The sequence below is a fragment of the Dermacentor silvarum genome, chromosome 5 (genome assembly GCF_013339745.2).
Source record: "Dermacentor silvarum isolate Dsil-2018 chromosome 5, BIME_Dsil_1.4, whole genome shotgun sequence".
In the NCBI taxonomy this organism is placed as follows: Eukaryota; Metazoa; Arthropoda; class Arachnida; order Ixodida; family Ixodidae; genus Dermacentor; species Dermacentor silvarum.
Genome location: NC_051158.1, coordinates 59,685,119 through 59,704,122, shown reverse-complemented (window position 1 = coordinate 59,704,122; position 19,004 = coordinate 59,685,119). Strand labels below are relative to the sequence as shown.

Below are 19,004 nucleotides of genomic sequence, written 5' to 3'. Positions count from 1 at the left end.
GGTGGATTTAAATAACGGAACAAGGCAGGCCGCATCAAGTACAGAACAAGACTCAAAGGAACTAGTAAAGCTACCTAAGCTAGAAGTGACAAAGTTTGGCGGAAGAGCTTTGGAGTGGAACCGCTTCTGGGCTCAATACGAGTCAGCAGTTCACCTCAGACCTAACATGAGCAAGGGACAAAAGTTCAATTATTTATTAGCATCTCTAACCGGAAAGGCAGCGTCTATGATAGAAGGGCTTCAATACTCTGCAGAAGAAAATTATGATGAAGCGATAAAAATTCTGCAAACAACGTTCGGAAATCGTGAACAATCAGTGGAGCTGCACATTACCGAGCTATTGAGCCTAGAGAAAGTAAAATTGGCGCACGAAACTGATGAACTACGCAAGCTCGTGAACAGAGTGCAGGTCAACACATTGGCACTCAAATCATTGAAGGTGGAGACCGATAGTTTCGCGCCAATGTTATTAACAGCGTTGAAAAGAGCAATTCCACCGGAGTTATCCCTGCAGTTCAAGTCAAAGGAAGCAATTAGAAACAGCTCAAACATGGAAGCTAGTGCACAAATCAGCACAACAGGAAAAGAATGCGAGGAAAAGCTGAACAGGCTTATGTCATTTCTGCGAGAGCAAATTTCGTTTCAGGAAGAAACACAGCGTGAACAGGAGAGGATAACTGAGAAGACAAGGGATAACAGCAGACAGCTTAGAACAACTTCCAGCTTTTATAGCTCGGAAAACAGAAGCTGCCTGTTCTGCAAGCAGAACAACCACGCAACTGAGGACTGTCGTAGGAACATTCCTATGACGGAAAAAAGGCCATTCTAACCGAGAATAGAGCATGTTTCAGATGCACCCGGCCAAAACACACCGCACGTATTTGTAGAGCAAGAGTTATATGCAAGCAATGCAAAGGACGACAGGCTACATCAGTGTGTAGAACGGTGAGGCAAGAAAAGGCAGATCAGGTCACAACAAAGCAAGCGGAAGCGAAGACGTCTACTCTACATGCAACTGAGAATCTAAAGCAAAACTTTGTGCTTTTGCAGACAGCTGTAGCTTGGATAGATGGCGAAAAGGGTGGCCGACATTGCCGATTGTTATTGGACAGCGGAAGCCAGCGGACATTTATTGAAGCTGGATTAGCAAAAGAAATAGGTGCGAAGATAATACGAAAGAAAAGGCTGACAATTGGTTCGTTCGGAGGAGACGAAAAATTCAAACAAATGTATGTGGTGCAAGTAACTATAGCGACGCGAGAAAACAAGTCAGCCACGGTGATCGAATCTCTACAAGTCGACGTCATCTCACACAGTTGTCTACCTGCTCCCAATCACAAACTCAACGAGCAAATGAATCAACTAAAGCTACAAGTGGCAGATGACAAAACCGCGACTACGGCAACAGATGCTATAGGGCTGCTCATCGGCTCAGATTATTACTGGGAGTTCGTCACTGGCAGAACACAAAAAATCGAAAGCAGATTGATGGCTGTCGAGACAATACTGGGTTGGGTACTGCAAGGCCCATCGGAGCAAACTAAAACACAATTAACTCAAGCCCAAAATCAAGCAGTCATGGTTCTGAAGGTTGAAGCTGCGGAAACAAAACTACAGCAAGAGCTACAGAGGTTTTGGAGCTTGGAATCAATGGGAATCAAACAACATAGTTGCACTACTACAGAAGCTGAAATTGTAGAAGAATTCGAGAATAAGATAGTACAACTAAACGGTCGTTATCAAGTCAGCTTGCCCTGGACAGAAAACGTCAACTTGGAAATCAACAAAGACAATGCAGCGAAAAGACTCCTCCAACTGACGAAAAGGTTAAAGAAAAACGAAGAAATGCTGCGTCGCTACGGTCAAGCTATCTCAGAATATATGACCTTAGGAGTCGCGGAAGAGGTTCAGGAATCCGAAGAACCACTGACGACGTTGTGTTACTACATGCCACATCATGCGGTTATTCGAGAGGACCGAGCGACGACTAAAGTTCGTGTAGTATTCGACGCCTCTTCACACACGCAGCAAGGTATGTCATTAAACGACAATCTGGAGGCAGGACCTAATTTAAACGAAGACATGCTTTCGCTGTTAATCAACTTTCGAAATGAAAAGGTGGCTCTAGTAGGAGACGTGGAGAAGGCATTCCTACAAATTTCAATCCATGAAGAGGACAGAGATGCCATGAGATTTCTGTGGTGGAAGCACGACGCTGACGGTAGGCTGCTGAATGAAGTACAAACCTGGCGCATGACTAGAGTTACTTTTGGTACAACACCGAGCACGTTTCTTCTGGCAGCTACAATCAAGCACCATTTGAAAGAAGTGGCTGAGCGATTTCCAGATACAACAGAAAAAGTACAGAAAGCGATTTACGTGGATGATGTAATCACAGGAGCAGCCACGTTTGACGGAGCTGTCAAGCTGTACAAAGAGGCAAAACAAGTGTTCAAAGAAGCGGCGATGAACCTGAGAAAATGGACATCGAATGAAGAGAGATTAAACAAAATAATAGATGAAAACGAAAAGGACTACGCTCACACGGAGATTCGATCGAAAGGATACACAATGCTTCTTGGCATGATATGGAAGCACTCAGAAGACGTGATATCCTTCCCGGTGGACAAATGGGCGCCCTTACCAGCAACCACGTGCTTAACCAAGAGGACAGTATTGCAAGCAGCAGCAAGAATATTTGATCCGCTTGGTCTGCTGTCACCCTTCACGATACGTGCAAAAATAGGCTTTCAACGACTGTGGAAAACGGACGTCACTTGGGATGATCCACTCCTTAAAGAAGAATGCGACAAGTGGAGGGACCTGATGTCCGAAGCGGAGGAGCTGCGAGCTCTAGAAATTCCGCGATGCTACGCAAGTAAGGATCAAGCAGTACAAGCATACAAGCTGCATGTGTTTGCAGACGCGAGTCCAACAGCATACGGAGCTGCAGCATACTTGGTACTAGTGTACAACGATGGAACAAAGGAGTCAAGGCTACTGACAGTGAAAAGCCGTGTAGCTCCAATCAAAGAGCTAAGTTTAGCAAGACTTGAGCTAATGGCAGCGGTGATAGCATCAAGACTAAGCGACTACATCAAAAGTCACTTCACCGAAAGAATTCAAGAAGCTGCCTGCTGGACTGACTCAATGATTGTACTTCATTGGATCAAAGGAACCAGCAAAAGGGATCCATTTGTTACCAACAGAGTCACAGAAATAAGAGAGAAGACACTGCAAACGAGCTGGTCGTTCATTCAAGGTGAAGACAATCCGGCAGATCTACTCACACGGGGTATCAGCGCAAAGACGTTAATGAACTCCAAAATGTGGTGGCATGGACCCGAATGGGTTACCTCCGTGGAGCCGGAAAGAGCTAGCGTGATGCGCATGAATATGCAGATGGACGATCAACACGAAGATCAATGTCAAACCTGCACAGCATCAACAGAGAATGAACCAATCTTGGAAATAAAAAATTATTCATCATACGGACGACTTATAAGAGTAACGGCATGGATATTCAGATTCATAAACAACGCAAGGAAAGAACATCACGAGGGGCCGTTAACAGGAAAAGAGATTATAACTGCAGAGACCTATTGGATACGACAAACACAAGTACTACTCTGGAAGACAAGTGGCGGTGCTAAGTCAAGCACTATACCCTTTAATATAAATGGACATGAAGTATACTATGACGACAAAGGACTCATAAGACAGAAAGGACGCTTGCACTACAGCCAAGAATCAAACCGGCACATCATCGTACTTCCAAAGGACGAGTATTTCACGGAACTACTGATACGTCACGTTCATAAAATAATATTGCACGGCGGAGTTCAAGCCACGATAGCGCAACTACGGGCTAAGTTTTGGATATTGCAAGGTCGCCAAGCTGTAAAAAGAGTTTTAAACAAATGCATAGTATGCAAGAGGCATAATACAAGACCAGCCACTCAAACTACGCCTCCACTCCCTGCGGACAGAGTCAACGAATCGGGGCCATTTCAAGTCACAGGAGTTGACTTCCCCGGAACACTTTACGCGAAAAACAAAGACGAGATTGTGAAACAATACGTAGTAATTTTCACCTGCGCGGTAACGAGAGGAGTACACTTGGAGATGACCAACGATATGTCGACATCCAGTTTTTTACAAGCTTTCCGGCGATTCACCGCACGACGTGGTATACCTGTCATAATTTACTCGGACAATGCCAGGACCTTTACAAAGGCCGAGAAGGAAGTTAACGGAAAGCTTGACGCTGTTGGGCACGAACGGGTGAATGATTACTGCAGTATACGCCAAATACAATGGAAAACAATAGCCGAGTGCACCCCGTGGTGGGGAGGATTCTACGAACGCCTCACACGGAGCCTTAAGACATCGATGCGAAACATAATCTCAAGAAAAACAACTTCAGTGGAGGAGCTACGCACAATTGTAGCAGAAGTTGAAAGAGCGCTCAACAATCGACCGTTAACTTACGTGTATGGTGAACCTAATGAGCCCATGCCATAACTCCTGCAGACATCATAGGTGGTCGCCAACAGCTTCAAGACGGACAAACAAGACTATACAATGGAGACATTGAAGAAGCATGGCGAAGCAGATGCAAACTAGTGAAAGCTTGGTGGAAAAGATGGCATCACGAATATCTCACGGAAATAGGTGCTATTGTCAAAGCCAAGACACGACAAGCGAAACCATTGTCCCAAGGCGATGTGGTTTTAATTAAAGACCGGGGTCCAAGGACATTTTGGAAAATGGGCCGAATTGAAAAAACTTACCCTGGACGCGACGGAGTAACAAGAGCTTGCTTACTTCTGACAGGCAACAAAGAGTTTCTCAGAAGATCCGTGAACATCTACCCTCTTGAAGAGTGTTTCAAATAGCCCGCCAAAGCCTATCTCTGTGCCAATTGGGCGGGCGGGAGCTTGTAAAATATCATCATCAAGATACTCGAAGACGAAGAGCAAGAGAACGCCTCCTTGGCGCAAGCGCGCGCCACTTCACTTCTTCAATAAACCGTTCATGTTCGAAGCAGTCACCGGTCTCGATCGTTTTAACAGGGTCGCCATCGAAACGACGTATTCCATGGTGGAATGAGGAGTTTGGGAAAGCCCGGAAAAAGCAAAACAAGGCCTGGAATCTCCTTCGTAACTCCCCAACCACAGAAAACCTAAATAACTTCAAGGCGATTAAGTCACAGGGCAGAAGAACACGCCGCCATGCTAAACGCGAAAGTTGGGAAACATACATAAGCAACATCAATCCTTATACAGACGAACAGAAAGCCTGGAACAGGGTAAACAAAATAAAAGGCCGCAAAATTCATCTTTACCTTTAGTAAACACACAAGGAGACACTCTTGAGGACCAGGCTGATTGTCTAGGAGAACATTTCGAGCACAATTCCAGTGCATCCCATTACACAGACACATTTCTAAGATACCAGCGACAAGCAGAGCGACAGCCTCTGTGTTGGAAATACATAGCCAATGCAGCATACAATCGTCCATTTAGCATTGCGGAGTTTCAGGCTTCACTGAATTGTTGTAACGAGTCTGCTCCAGGAAGTGACATAATACTATATGAAATGATAAAACACTTACACCCTGAAACCCACAAAGCACTACTGTCGCTCTTTAGCACCATGTTCTCTGCCGGCTACATTCCGACTGCATGGAAAGAAACAATCGTAATTCCTATTCTCAAAGATGGCAAGGAACCTTCTTCGGCCAGTAGCTATAGGCCTATAGCTCTGACAAGTTGCATATGCGAACTCTTCGAGAAAATGATTAACCAGAGCCTCATCCATTTTCTTGAAAGCAACAAAATATTCGATCCCTTAGAGTGCGGTTTCAGAGAAGGCATGTTCACAACAGACCACCTTGTTCGCATTGAGTCTTATATTAGAGATGCTTTTACACATAAGCAGTTTTGTCTCTCAGCATTTCTGGACCTAGAAAAGGCTTACGATACGACATGGCGCTACGGAATTCTCTGAGATCTTTCGGCGATGGGTGTCCGTGACAACACGCTAAACACAATGGAAAGTTATCTGTCTAATCGCACATTCCGCGTAAGAGTGGGTAACGCTCTGTCTAGGCCCTTCACTCAAGAGACCGGTGTACCGCAAAGTGGTGTGCTTAGTTGCACGCTATTTAATGTAAAAATGAACTGCCTGCATACAGCCATCCCACGCACTATGTTTTATTCTGTTTATGTCGACGATGTGAGAATAGCCTTCAAGTCATGCAAAATTGCCATCTGCGAACAACAAGTGCAGCTTGGAACAAACAAATTGTCCAAATGGGCAGATGAAAATGGTTTTAAAGTAAATGCCCCGAAGAGAACTTGCGTACTCTTTACAAACAAGTGAGGCGTAACGCCAGTCCCAACTATTAAAATCAAAGGAGATGCGCTCTCTGTGAGCAGCGAGCACAAGTTTCTAGGAATAACTTTAGATTCTAAACTCACATTTATTCTTCACATTAAGCATCCGAGGACAAAGTGCCTGAAGACAATGAACCTCCTAAAAAGCTTCTATCGTGCACAACAAGGGGAGTGATCGAAAATGTCTCTTGAACTTCTATAACAGTCTTCTTCTCTCATGCCTTGATTACGAGTCTATAATTTATAATTCCGCAACGCCAAATGAATTAAAAATCCTAGACCCCATTCACCACTTGGGTATCCGTCTCGGAACTGGTGCTTTCAGGACAAGTCCAATCCAGAACCTCAACGTAGAGTCGAATAAGTGATCACTTCATCTGCAGTGGTCATACAGCAGTTTTACATATTTTCTGAAAGTACAAGCGAACATTGAACATCCTTTTTATTCAACATTAAACGATGTGACCGCTGCGATACTCTTCTATAACCGGCCTGCAGCGAGAAAGCCGTTTTCATTGTGTGTGAGGAACCTCAGTGAGGAAATGGGTGTTCCACTTCTTGAACAATGTCCTATGGCTCCAGCCAAACTGTTACCGCCATGTCTGTGGCAGCTCATAGATTGTGATACATCTTCTGTAGAGGTCACTACACACGCGCCAGAAGCGCATATTAAACTGCAACATACCTAGAACTCCAGGCCAAGTACTCATGCGCAGAGTTTTACACAGACGCTTCTAAGTCACACGACGGGGTAACTTAAGCAGCTGTAGGTCCATCTTTCTTGGAATCTGGTGTACTGCACTCGGAAATGAGTATCTTTACGGATGAGGCTCATGCACTATTGTCCGCTGGTAAGAATATAAGGAAATCAAAACTTCAAAGAGCAATTATATTTACAGACTCCGTAAACGTTGTGAAAGCCCTAATGTCATTCTGCATACAAAAAATTCTTGTACACATTGAGCTGTATTCCGTTCTGTGTACAGCGTATGTATGTCACCAGCATGTCATTATATGCTGGGTGCCTGGCCATAGAGGTATCGAGGGCACTTGCTAACAGACCAAATGGTCACAACAATTACATCGCAAGCTACTCCTACTGATGCTGTTCCTGCCACAGACTTGAAGCCTTTCTTATGAAAGAAACTGCGAAGCCACTGGCAACGCTTGTGGGACGCAGAAACAAATAAACAGTTTCATGTAAATAAACCACAAATAGGTTTCTGGCCCTCCATAACGAAAACGCCACGAATTGATGTCTTGTTCTGCCGACTGCGTATAGGGCACACATTTGGTACACATAATTACCTACTCACTGGCAACGAACCTTTACTATCTGGAAGATGTGCTGAAATGCTCACCGTCCTGCACGTACTTGTCGAGTGTAAGAAAGCAGAAACCGAACGGAAAAAGCACTTTGCGCAAGCCTTTCGTTACCATATCCCACTACATCCAGCATTGCTTCTGGGCTCAGAACCATTATTTAATGTGAAAGCAGTTCTCAACTGCCTAAATGATGTAGTGCTACATGTTATTCGCCTAGCAATGTCGTAGCGCACCCTCTCACCAGAGGGTGCTCCTGCGATAGTATTTTTGGGAGAGCACCCGCCTCCGTACCCTTGCGTTTAAGGCCTCGTGAGGTGGTAGTGCTAGTTCCGTACTCGTAAATTTTATTATGATTGCGCTATAACATATATTATATTGTCACAGCCGACCTCACTGTTATGTTCATTATTTTATTACCTATCTATTTTGCGTACTTTTACAGCGACTTTTTATTCAGCTATTTTTAGGCCCTTTTACAGCCAAGTAACATGTACCTATTCCAATCCATCTGCGCATTGTATTGACATATCATTGTCACACATCACCACTTGCATAGCGCACTTTAGCCATATCTAGTCCTTGCGCCACTAAACACAACACATCTTCATCATCCTTGGGATTTTTGCTCGTTAGTACAAAGACAATCGCTGCAGTTTATGATATGCTTTTGTGGGGAGTAATGGATAATTACAGCCGTCGGGAGGCCATTGTGGCCACGCCCAGGGAACTCCACAGGGAACTGTGACGACCGTCGATGAAAAGGTCCAAGCGAGTTTGTCGCGTCATGTTTCCTCTCTTCCACGCTCCTGTCATCTATATGCACACTCCAAACCAGCCCACGACGTATTGTTTAAGACAGACAGTGTAGCAGCAGCAGTGGAGAACTGGAACGAAGAGGCAAATAAAGCTTCGGTTTAGAATTCGAAGCAGTTGTGCTACACGTGGCACAATATCGCACAATATATAGTAAGTTTTTGCGCAGATCTGTACGGCGTCGATCGGACAAACCTTTCGTTTATCGGATTCCGCGACGCAGCTGGAGAGCCGGACAGCAGGCTCACAAAACACCTTGCCACCGCTGTCAATGAGCAAGGTTTAGCAAGCCAACCGGGCGTCCAAAGCTGCAGGCTGGTAGGACACGTCGGGCCACCAGGTTCACAGTGTGGGCACCAGGACACGAGGTTCCTAGAGGAGGTTGTCACCAGGTCCGCCGGGCAAGAAACAGTACTATGCAGCTATGACAAATGGCCGCTGGTACGCAGGGCCGGCAGAAGCAAGCAAGTGTACCCGACAACAGGCCGCCGTTACATCACCTACAAGGTCCGCGCGGCATCAGGGCAGGTATTTTGTAGCTATGCCTTTCCGATGCTTATAATGCCTTTTCGCATCTTCCGCGCTTGATCAGTGGTCAGAGCGACGGTCCGCTCACGTTATCAACGGGATCAACCGGCCATGAGCGGTGGATGATAAGACTAGTATAGAATAAAGCCTAACGCATCGCTGCAAAATACCAGTCCAGGACACCCGGTAGTTGACGGCCGTGATCTCTGCCACCACCAGTCCGTAAGCTACCATCCGGGGTCGCTAATGCTTGCTCTCTGAGCCTCACGCAGCTCTCTCCCATGGGAACCCAATTCTTCTTCCAGTCGTGGCCACACAATCCATATCATTACAACTATCATCGCCTAAGAAAGTTCCCGTCAGCTATTCTAATCGAACCGACAGGCATATAGTAGGCCAGAGAAGTTGAAGGTGCGCTCAGATAGTTCACGACAGAAACACATTAACATACATGTTCACATGTGCACATAACACTTATACAAATGAAATATTCTATCAAAAACAGAGTCAGCTGGCAAACAATCTTTAACACACGCATATTTTTATGCAGTGACTGCTGTCCCACTGTATACATTGATCGTATTTACATTTTTCACTCCGATTGAAGCGCACGCATCTTCGCAGGTGATGGTACGTTACCTTGCTTTGCATCTTTGTTGTGCTTGTGTGAAAGCTTGAAGGGAAAATACTTGGTCAACCAATCCCTTGCTTTGCACCGTTTAATAGCCACTTCATCGTGCGTCTTTTCAGTATGACAAATGCATAATTAGCCGATGTCAATTCGATGACCACTTTTTAAATCGTAGCATTTGAAATAGCAAAATTTTTAGATTAGACTCAAAACACATCTGTAACAGCAGGACTACTTTTTGGTCTAGAAGCTGCGACATTTGTAGCAAGAACTGACGCAGTTCCGCCCAAAAGGCGAAGCAAATTATCAGACAAGTATACGAAGAAGGATAGTAGTTTTATCGGCGGTGTAATTTTGGAAATATTCGCTTACTACCTAAATTAACAAGCATGGTGTCAGCGCACGCAGGCAAAGATGAACACCTAACACTCGATCACCGCGAACACTCGCTGTCGAAACGCTGCCGTGAGCAAGCGCGGTTGCCACAGCGAGCGAAGTGACCTTGGTGCTGTGTATCGCTTCAACGCAAACTGAGCGACAAGAGCACTGCACGCACGAAGGTATGAGCGGCCTGCAGATCGTTTTCAAGTAAAGCGAGTGGGCACGCGTGCGGTCGCGCAAAAGACGAGTCGCTGTTAGGGAGCCTAGTCGCTGCCGGAGTAGAACGCCCCCCCCCCCCCCCTCCCTTACCTCCCGCGCTGCGTCCCGCTTCTCTCCCTGCGCGCGAGAGTTTAGGCAGCGATCGTCGGTTCTCCATGCGCGTGGTCGCAAAATAGCCATTTGCTGTCGGAGAGCAACGACGCCCAAACCTCCCTTCTCCCATCCCCCCACGGCCTTTCGCGCAATGGAAGACAGCGCGTTTCCTGCCAGCTTCCCACTCTTGCGCGTGCCAGATTGAGCCGCGATCGTCGGCTCCCCTCGCGCGCTTTCACTGGCACATAAAGCATACGGCGCGCGGCGACGGTGTTATCGCCCTTGGACTAAGGCTGACGGTAAAGTGGATACAGTAAGAACTGGTTAGCTACCTTTGAATCTGAAGTAGCTCTGTAGATGATAAGACAATCCCATTTTTAGGTGAGAATTCCTTTCTTTCCTGTGAAATACATAGAAAGAATAAATACTACGCTCATCTGATTCGTTTAGAATGGTGTTAAACAACAGTAGAATAACGTACAATAAGGTAGCGCCAGCATGATTAGGCGCTGCGTAAATAGTACGAAGTTACATCTGCTTTCGCTGCATCCAAAGCCACACTACAGGGACTAAGGCATCAATAATCAAGGACCATATGGTACGATGAGGTGAAGAAATCCTTACTCCTGTGCAACATAGATCCTTCATCGTCTTCTTAAGAATCGTCAGTATATAACGGGCTGAAGACACGTGATTACGTTATCTACGTCGCAAAGTGGCGTGCACACCCTCTTTCTGTGTCATATTAGAAAAGGCCCCTTCGGTCTGCAGTACAATTTGACCGCCCGTAGGCTATTCTCTGAAGATAATCATTGAATGGCCACAATTTCCCATGAGCATCAGGGCCATTTTTTGTCGTTGTGGCGCCTTAGAATTGTCTTATCTGTTATAGGTTGCTCGCAACATGGTCCGGTTCATATGCACACATTTCTTGTTACTAGATTAGTTCCTTGCGCATAGTCTAAATGGACAGATCCGAACTTAACTCGCCAATATGCCTAACTTGTAGAGTTCTGTCAAAACTTACAAAGTTTCACATGGCGAGATGATAGCTCTCCCGCCCTCTTCAACATGTTTCCGCAACCAGAACTTGACAGCGCTTTCTCTGATTGCTCTATTGCCTCTAGGTTGTTTTTAGTATACCAGTCCTAAATACTGAGAGGGAATGGTCCGTCTTAAACCTTCTTTGATTAAGCATTGCCTGCGCCACGCCCATGGCGAAAGAAGGCATGTATGTCTGCCATTATAATATGTTTATAGGAAGTGACTAGAGAGGTATACTTTCTCAAAAATATTTGACAGTTCCCTAACCTAAAGACGCAAGAATCATTTTAAGTGTTCAATTTCTTTAGGCTTCACCAGAATGCCTTTAAGTTAATTTTTTGTATATGAATGCCTTAGGCTTTCACAGGCTGCTGTAATTTCCATATCAAGTCTATCTTGTTAACGCGCTCGAGTCTTTTCAAAACCGCGTCTTCAGGTACATCCATTCATACTACTCATATGACGTAAGCGTATCATCCTTAAGAGCAAAATCGGATCTACAGCCCCTTGCACGTCGCCTCGCTACAGCCAGCCTTTGCCTCTTTCATAAGTTCTTTTACAGTTCCCTAGTTCACGAGCCATATAACACACCACCAGCACGCATATCGCTACGAACTGGGCACCCATTACAAGTCTTACGGCCACGCTCCCATACAACTACTTTTTTTCGTCTTTTTTTCCCGCACAGCATCAGACTGGAACGCTTAAAATCGTCGCTGAAATCACTTGCCCGACATCGTTCTTCGAAAATGTGTCTTTTTTGGCTGAAAAATAATCTGCTTTTTTCACGCGTCATTTTTTTTTTGTCCTTTCTCTTTTTATGCACTTGAGAAATGTAGCTTTCTTGTAGTTTTCTGGATGCCTGTGTTTCTGTTGCATTATCAACTGTACCCCCCTCTTATGTAATACCCCTAGCAAAGGGGTCTAAGGAAATAAAACTGAACTGAACGGAACTTTGATTCATAACGTGAGTGAAATTGTTGGGCGACTGTGTTTTGTACCTGCATTGCGTCCCACAGTGGAGGTCAGAATTACACACGCTATAAACCTTTTAATACAATTTGATGGTTTAAGGTACAAACCTACATCGGTTTCCTAATATTTGCGTAAATTGCAAAGCGCACTTACAGAGACGCTAGGCTTGCCCTTGTCGTGGACGCTATATTTGCAATAGAGTTCTGTAACTCGTGCTCTGTAGCAGCCAGAGCGTCGGCACATACGCCGACGCTCTGGCTGCCCAGCGGTGCCAAATAGCTGCGGCACCGCTGCAGCAGAATTGCTTGCACGTGGGTTTAACGAGTGCAATATTATGTGGAATATCTGTTACTCTTCCACGAGCCTGAAGTTACAAGTGGGGCTATGTACTGCGATAACCAAGTACCTTGGATGACTATCGCAACAAAGCAAACATGCGTGGGCGTGAAGAAATCAACGAGATATTGCAGTCAGTTCTCTATTTTACAGTATAAGTCATACTTATCATCGCTTCTGAAACACTCACATGGTTTCTCATGTACTTCTTGATCACTGTGGATAGAATGACACGCTTTGTATCACCGACTAGACAAGGTCTCGCTCCCACAGAGTACTGCAACGTGAACGTGTACATGCCATATTTGCGTATCCAATCTATTCTCCGAATGCAACGGTGTCTGTCGTAATTGTTCATAGTCAATATTATCGTAGCTCTTCATCCCCTGGTTGTGGAGAAGTTGTGTGAGAAATGTGTTGTGAACACATGGTTGAGATATCGCGATAATAAAACATTACGATTAGACGAGCATTTCCTATAGAAATGGTATAGTCAAGAGCCTTTATCGTGTATAGAAATGAAATTGGCGTTCTAAATTATTGTTATGCTTGCAGTATACAGCGGTTTTCTATGATATTTTTCCCTTTCAGATCCAATGTATAGGACGCCGAAGCCGAGAACTACAAAGTTCCCGCGTGGAACTTATATTCCAGGAGGAGCCGTAAAGGTAGGCGGTGTACTTATGAATTGCCTCGTTATGTTTTCAAAAAGAAAGATTAGGCTGGCAATATTATTGTACGTAAAGTAATCCTCTAAACATCTGAATCTTAAGGTTTGCGGCAGAAACGCTTAAAAAGTTTTAGCAATAAAAACCACATCAGGATCATTGTAAAGGCTGTTGGAACACCAAGCAGTGGCAAAAAATAATAATATAAAGCACGAAGTCATTCTATCGCTGCCTCAAAAATGGCTCACAAAAATGCGTCAGCGTGGTGAGAAGCATTGAATAAAACAGATATTTTCTTACAGAAAGTGCCCCGCATTGACTACTGCTTAAAGAAATGTAACTTCACCCGTTTGATGAGATGTCCCACAATCACAATTCCCTATGTAACGAAATATATTACTTGGGAATCAATCACATATCAAGCAATAGCTCGTGAGTGACGAACACTGGAATAATGTTTCTTTAGGCGATGCCACTAGTAGGACATTTCTTGTCATGCAGTGCTCAGTGTTTCTATGAGCTCATTCAAGATTGTTGCAAGCCTTAAACCAGGAGCTTTTGTTTTGTTAGCAGTGCAAAAAACGATACAAAAGTAAATGGATTATGCCTTTGTATGCAGGTAATGCTGCTGAGGTAATGCTGAGAAATAAATTTACAGAAGAATAAAATTGGGTTGGAGTGCATACGGCAGGCATTGCCAAATCCTGACTGGGAGCTTACCACTGTCGTTGAAAAGAAAAGTGTACAATCATTGCATACTACCGGTGCTAACATATGGGGCAGAAACTTGGAGGTTAACAAAGAAGCTCGAGAACAAGTTAAGGACCGCACAAAGAGCGATGGAACGAAAAATCCTAGGAGTAACTTTAAGAGACAGGAAGAGAGCGGTGTGGATCAGACAACAAACGGGGGTAGACGATATTCTAGTTGACATTAAGCGGAATAAATGGAGCTGGGCAGGCCATGTAATGCGTAGGATGGATGACCGATGGACCATTAGGGTTACAGAATGGATACCAAGAGAAGGGAAGCGCTGTCGAGGACGGCAGAAAGTCAGGTGGGATGATGAGGTTAGGAAATTCGCAGGCGCAAGTTGGAATAAGCTAGCGCAAGACAGGGGTAATTGGAGATCGCAGGGAGAGGCCTTCGTCCTGCAGTGGACATAAGTATAGGCTGATGATGATGATGATGATGAATGCTGCTTCTTGAATCAAAAAGGATCAAAGTGTAGGCCATAAAAACATAGCTAGGTTTCAAGACACGTCGTAGTTGTTTCCCCTAAACCAGCCTCCATTTTTCAGACTTTAACGAAATACCAAGTGTGTTACACAATTTTTACCTTGCGTATAAAATGTGACACCATATATCGCTTCATCGAAAAAGCTATGTCTGGGTTGTCTCCGTGCAGTTGTTACCGGATGCCGCAAGGTTCAAATATGCAATCTGAAGTGGCTAATGTTCCAAACTCGACGTGACGCATGAAACACGGAGTGAATGCGAGGCACGCTCGACGCTATGCGTCACAAGGTTCTCGCACGTTTCGAACACAGCAAATAATGTTTTTAAGAATTCCGCGTCAAACGATCGTCGGTACATTTGGTTTGGTCATCTGAGCTCTACAGCTACGTTTAGCGTAACATTAGTTCTGTCCATGTTAAAAACAGCCAGACAAACCTGCAGGCTAGAACCAGCGTTTGGAAAGGTTATTCAGCGGTGCACAACGGAAGAAAAAATGCACCTTCGTTCATCTACGTCGACTGTTCCACAGTTCATCCCTCACGTGTGACTAACGCTGTATAGGCAAACAATCCGTAGAAAATAATAACATTGCCTGGATATGAAATTCGGGGATTTTACACGCTGAAACTATGCTCTCATTATGAGGCGTTTCCGATTATGAGGGCGATTCCGGATTACTTTGCCGGCCTGATTTTATTAGCGTGCAACAACTCCACAGTAAAGGACCTTTTTTGAAATCTGCCCCCCTCGCAATGTGGCTTCCGTGGGCGGGATTGAACCAGCAACCTCGAGCTCAACCGCGCAATGCTATAGCCACTCGGCCACTGCGGCAGGTATGAACCATTGCCCCGCGTTGAGGAATTTGGATATTTAATCATTCAAAGAAAAACTTCTACGGCACCGGTCGCGCTTAATATGACAACAGTGAACCTTCAGCAATGAGAACTCTGGTAATTATTCAATGTCGGTGGTAACATACAAAAACAAAAGCCAATGCAATGAATCGCCATGTTTCTCAATATAATCTACCATTGTCTGCAGCCCCTCCTACAAGCGTGTATTGGTGAATCGAGAATGCAAGCCTGAGTTGCATAATATAAAACGGCGATACCTTTATGAATATTTATATAATTGGCACGTTTAGTACTAAATACATTACCCTCAAGAGCAATGCGAATGTTCAATCGAGAAACTGAACGCTTGCGCCAAAATTTCAAGGGGAAAGGAAAGTTTATTTCTGCACATAGAAATGCCTCACCAATCATGGTTACCGGAACATTGTTTTTATTATTGCAGGTTCTTCAAAAGTGGAAAAAACTTGTGCGAGTGGCAACATCAACAAAGCGGTGGCTTGGAAATGACTGCTTCTGTATGGACTCGGATCACGTTGCTGATTTTCCGCCCCGAAATGTCGTCCGCACGGTATCGTGTAAAATATACAGTAAATTTGGGTGAGCATTGACTAATAATCTTTAAAATAAATTTTCACACAATCTCCACGAAGGAAGCTTGAAAACTGAATTTAGGTTTCCTCAGTTTTCGGTACTAGCTACCGTTCTGTAGTCTTTTGCTACTTGAAGTTCCCAACAATTGCTAATCTTTCTGTACTGTGAGAATGCTGAACAATACTACTAATTGTTAAGGAAAGAAAACAGCTCAACGCCATCGCGGGAACAATTCTAGCATGCAGGATCAGTGAGTAAAGTTTTGTGGAGAATCGATCAAGATGACAAATCTCGTCCCCTTTTTTTTGGAAATGTTGAGATAAGACAATATAAGGTTCAAAGGGTCAATAACTAAACAGGTTTCGGAAAAAAAACAGGTTTTTCACAGGCACCCTGCAGAATATAACCTCATTAGGATACAAATAGCAGGAAAATGGCTCTCCCTGGGAGTAGCGATTTAGAATACTGCCACTGGACAAAGTAGTTATTGCAGAAGCTAATTCAACAAGTTGACAAGAAAATGACGTGCTTACGTTGTGCATCATTATCTTTGTGCATATATTTTGATGGGACTAAAATTTTCCTACCTTTCATCTGCGAAAACTTACTCAAATAGACACCACTTGCGGTAGAAAGGTCACAAGTATAATAAAAATCTTAGCTCTAAAGCAGAAAATTTTCGCTTGTATATCAGCTGCCTCACGCGGAACTGGACGTGAGATCACAGCTAGAAAAACTGAATACGCTGGTTTGAAACTTTCATAAAAAAGAAAAGAAATATACTGCCTTCCAAAAGTAAAGAAGTTGACCAATATAAGAAGTGTTAGGGATTGCTGAAATTAAGTAAAGGTAAAAACTTAAACACAATGCTTATATAGGCATAATAATGCACAAAAAACAGGTATCGCCATTCTCAAAACCGCAGTTGTTCATAAAGTGAACAAACGTGCGCGTGATATGCAGGATGGTCCTTTTTAGATTTTACGGAATTTTGAAAAGTCGCCTATTGCAGATAATGTAATAGTAGCCATTGAGTGGAATTATTCAGAGAGGTGGACCTTACTTGCAAGAGAAAGCGAAGCAAATATTCAACTGAGTGACACAAAAGCTCCAAGTACTTTTTGATCACTTGACGGTCCATATTGCAATTTACTAACTTTAGGCGGTGATATTGCAAGGCGTATCCACTTGTAATGAATTTACAGAATGACACAAGTTTGGAGATAAGCGCCCTTAAACTAAATGTAATAATGCCCTCTAGGTCCACTTATGTTTTTAATAAAATGCTCTTTCATGCATGTATTTCGTCTCACAATTTCGGAAGTATTGTATCTAAGGTGATGTCCTCCTGGAAAATCATTTGAAGAGCATATGTCTTGCAAACTGACCGATTACAATTCGTGAATTGCGACATGGGCTTTAAATTTTATAATTAAGAAGTAAATAAGTGATTCTTTGTTAATTACATAAATATGTGTTTCGTATTTCTCGTGCTAGTAATGTCCGCCTATTAGAATAATGCAGATGAAGGACAACAAGAGTGCTACCTGCCACAGGTATATTTCCGGAAAACTTAAAAATGATCATCCCGTTTAACTTTAAACCTAATGTGGCATATTTAGAGTGCTTACAAGAGATTCGCGAAAAGTTCTATTCACAAAAATTAGTGGTGTATTTCAGAGTGATGTGTGAACTCCCGTGAGTACCGCCCTCGCGGGAGCACAAGACTTGGTCGAATTATCGGAAAAGTTGCATTACTAAACGGCAGCAAAATAAATGAATTCGGATTTTTTTATTACTCGCAGTAGTCTATAATATCTTTTTCGTTTCCTGCTCTTGAAGCGGTCATTCAACAAGCGTGAGGAAGAGCGCCCACATGTTTATATACTGGCTGCATGTGACGAAACAAGCAGCAACAGATTGCTTCACGGGCGGAAGGAGCGTCAGCTACAAAAAGAGAGGAATATATGCTTATCTATCAACTTTGCACACGTGGAAGCAGGAGAATCATCAGCTGCATTTCTTGTGTCTTTCAGCTTATAGTAACAGCTATCTGCCTGGCGTAAGGCGGCGGTACGGGTCGGTCGGGACCAGAAGAACAAAATTAGCTTGCTTTAGAGTTAGAACTAAACGATTAACCTTCCAAAGCAATGTATTTTTTCTCTCAAGTACTGTTTAGCACGTTCGAATCAAGCGAAAAGTCGAATCAACCGAGTCAATATTATGGGAGCGGACTGTACATTAATTTTGTTCAATTGGTGCATCTCATAGCTTCTGTAAAATTGTTTCTTATTGCCGAGTTCCTGATTTGTAATTCTCGTGATTAAGTTCTTATTTTAGGTTGGAAGCTTCAAGGAATTTCAGCAAAAATACTGAAGGCCTAAAAACCTACTTCAAACAGTCGATAAATTTTAACTTTACCCTCTAAAAGGAACAAAACTTACCATGTGCCGTGTAGTGGATGCCGAGCAATAATTTACCTTGTCACCTGTTCCTTAATAATGAGCAATGACACTGTGCAGATGTAGAAGTTAATAATACCTTGCAGTCAGAATCGCGTCAGAGCCCGCTCCGGCCTGCAGTACTTCTTCGCTTGCTGGTTTATGTGGCTCGGTTCGGCGAATAGTCGAAAACTCCATACGAGTCTGTCTCCGTCGCTTTGGCAGACTTCTTTCTTCAGCGGAGAATTGCGCTTATATTTGCTGGTGTCCTTATGTAGTAATGGCCGTGGTGTTGCAAGTATCGAATCAAATATATGAATTTTCACGCAAGTGCCAGTTTTCTGGACGTAAACCATAAATCAATTATTTTAATTTTTACAATGACTGATTTGTATAAATGAGAAGTGCTTGGACAGTTCAATGCAGGACTTGGAAATTCCTAAAATCAGTGGTCTATGGTATTT

The 19,004-nt window shown here is 43.8% G+C and overlaps 1 protein-coding gene across 2 annotated transcripts in view; it reads left to right on the top strand.

The window, feature by feature from the left end:
• The window catches only part of LOC119453404 (uncharacterized), a 59,632-nt gene that overhangs the window by 29,072 nt on the left and 11,556 nt on the right, over positions 1-19,004 (top strand). For both annotated transcript variants that reach the window (XM_049667849.1, XM_049667848.1), the window contains 2 exons: positions 13,339-13,415; positions 15,951-16,105. In XM_049667849.1, the coding sequence (XP_049523806.1) occupies positions 13,339-13,415; positions 15,951-16,105 (232 nt within the window). The remainder of the gene's footprint in view (positions 1-13,338; positions 13,416-15,950; positions 16,106-19,004) is intronic.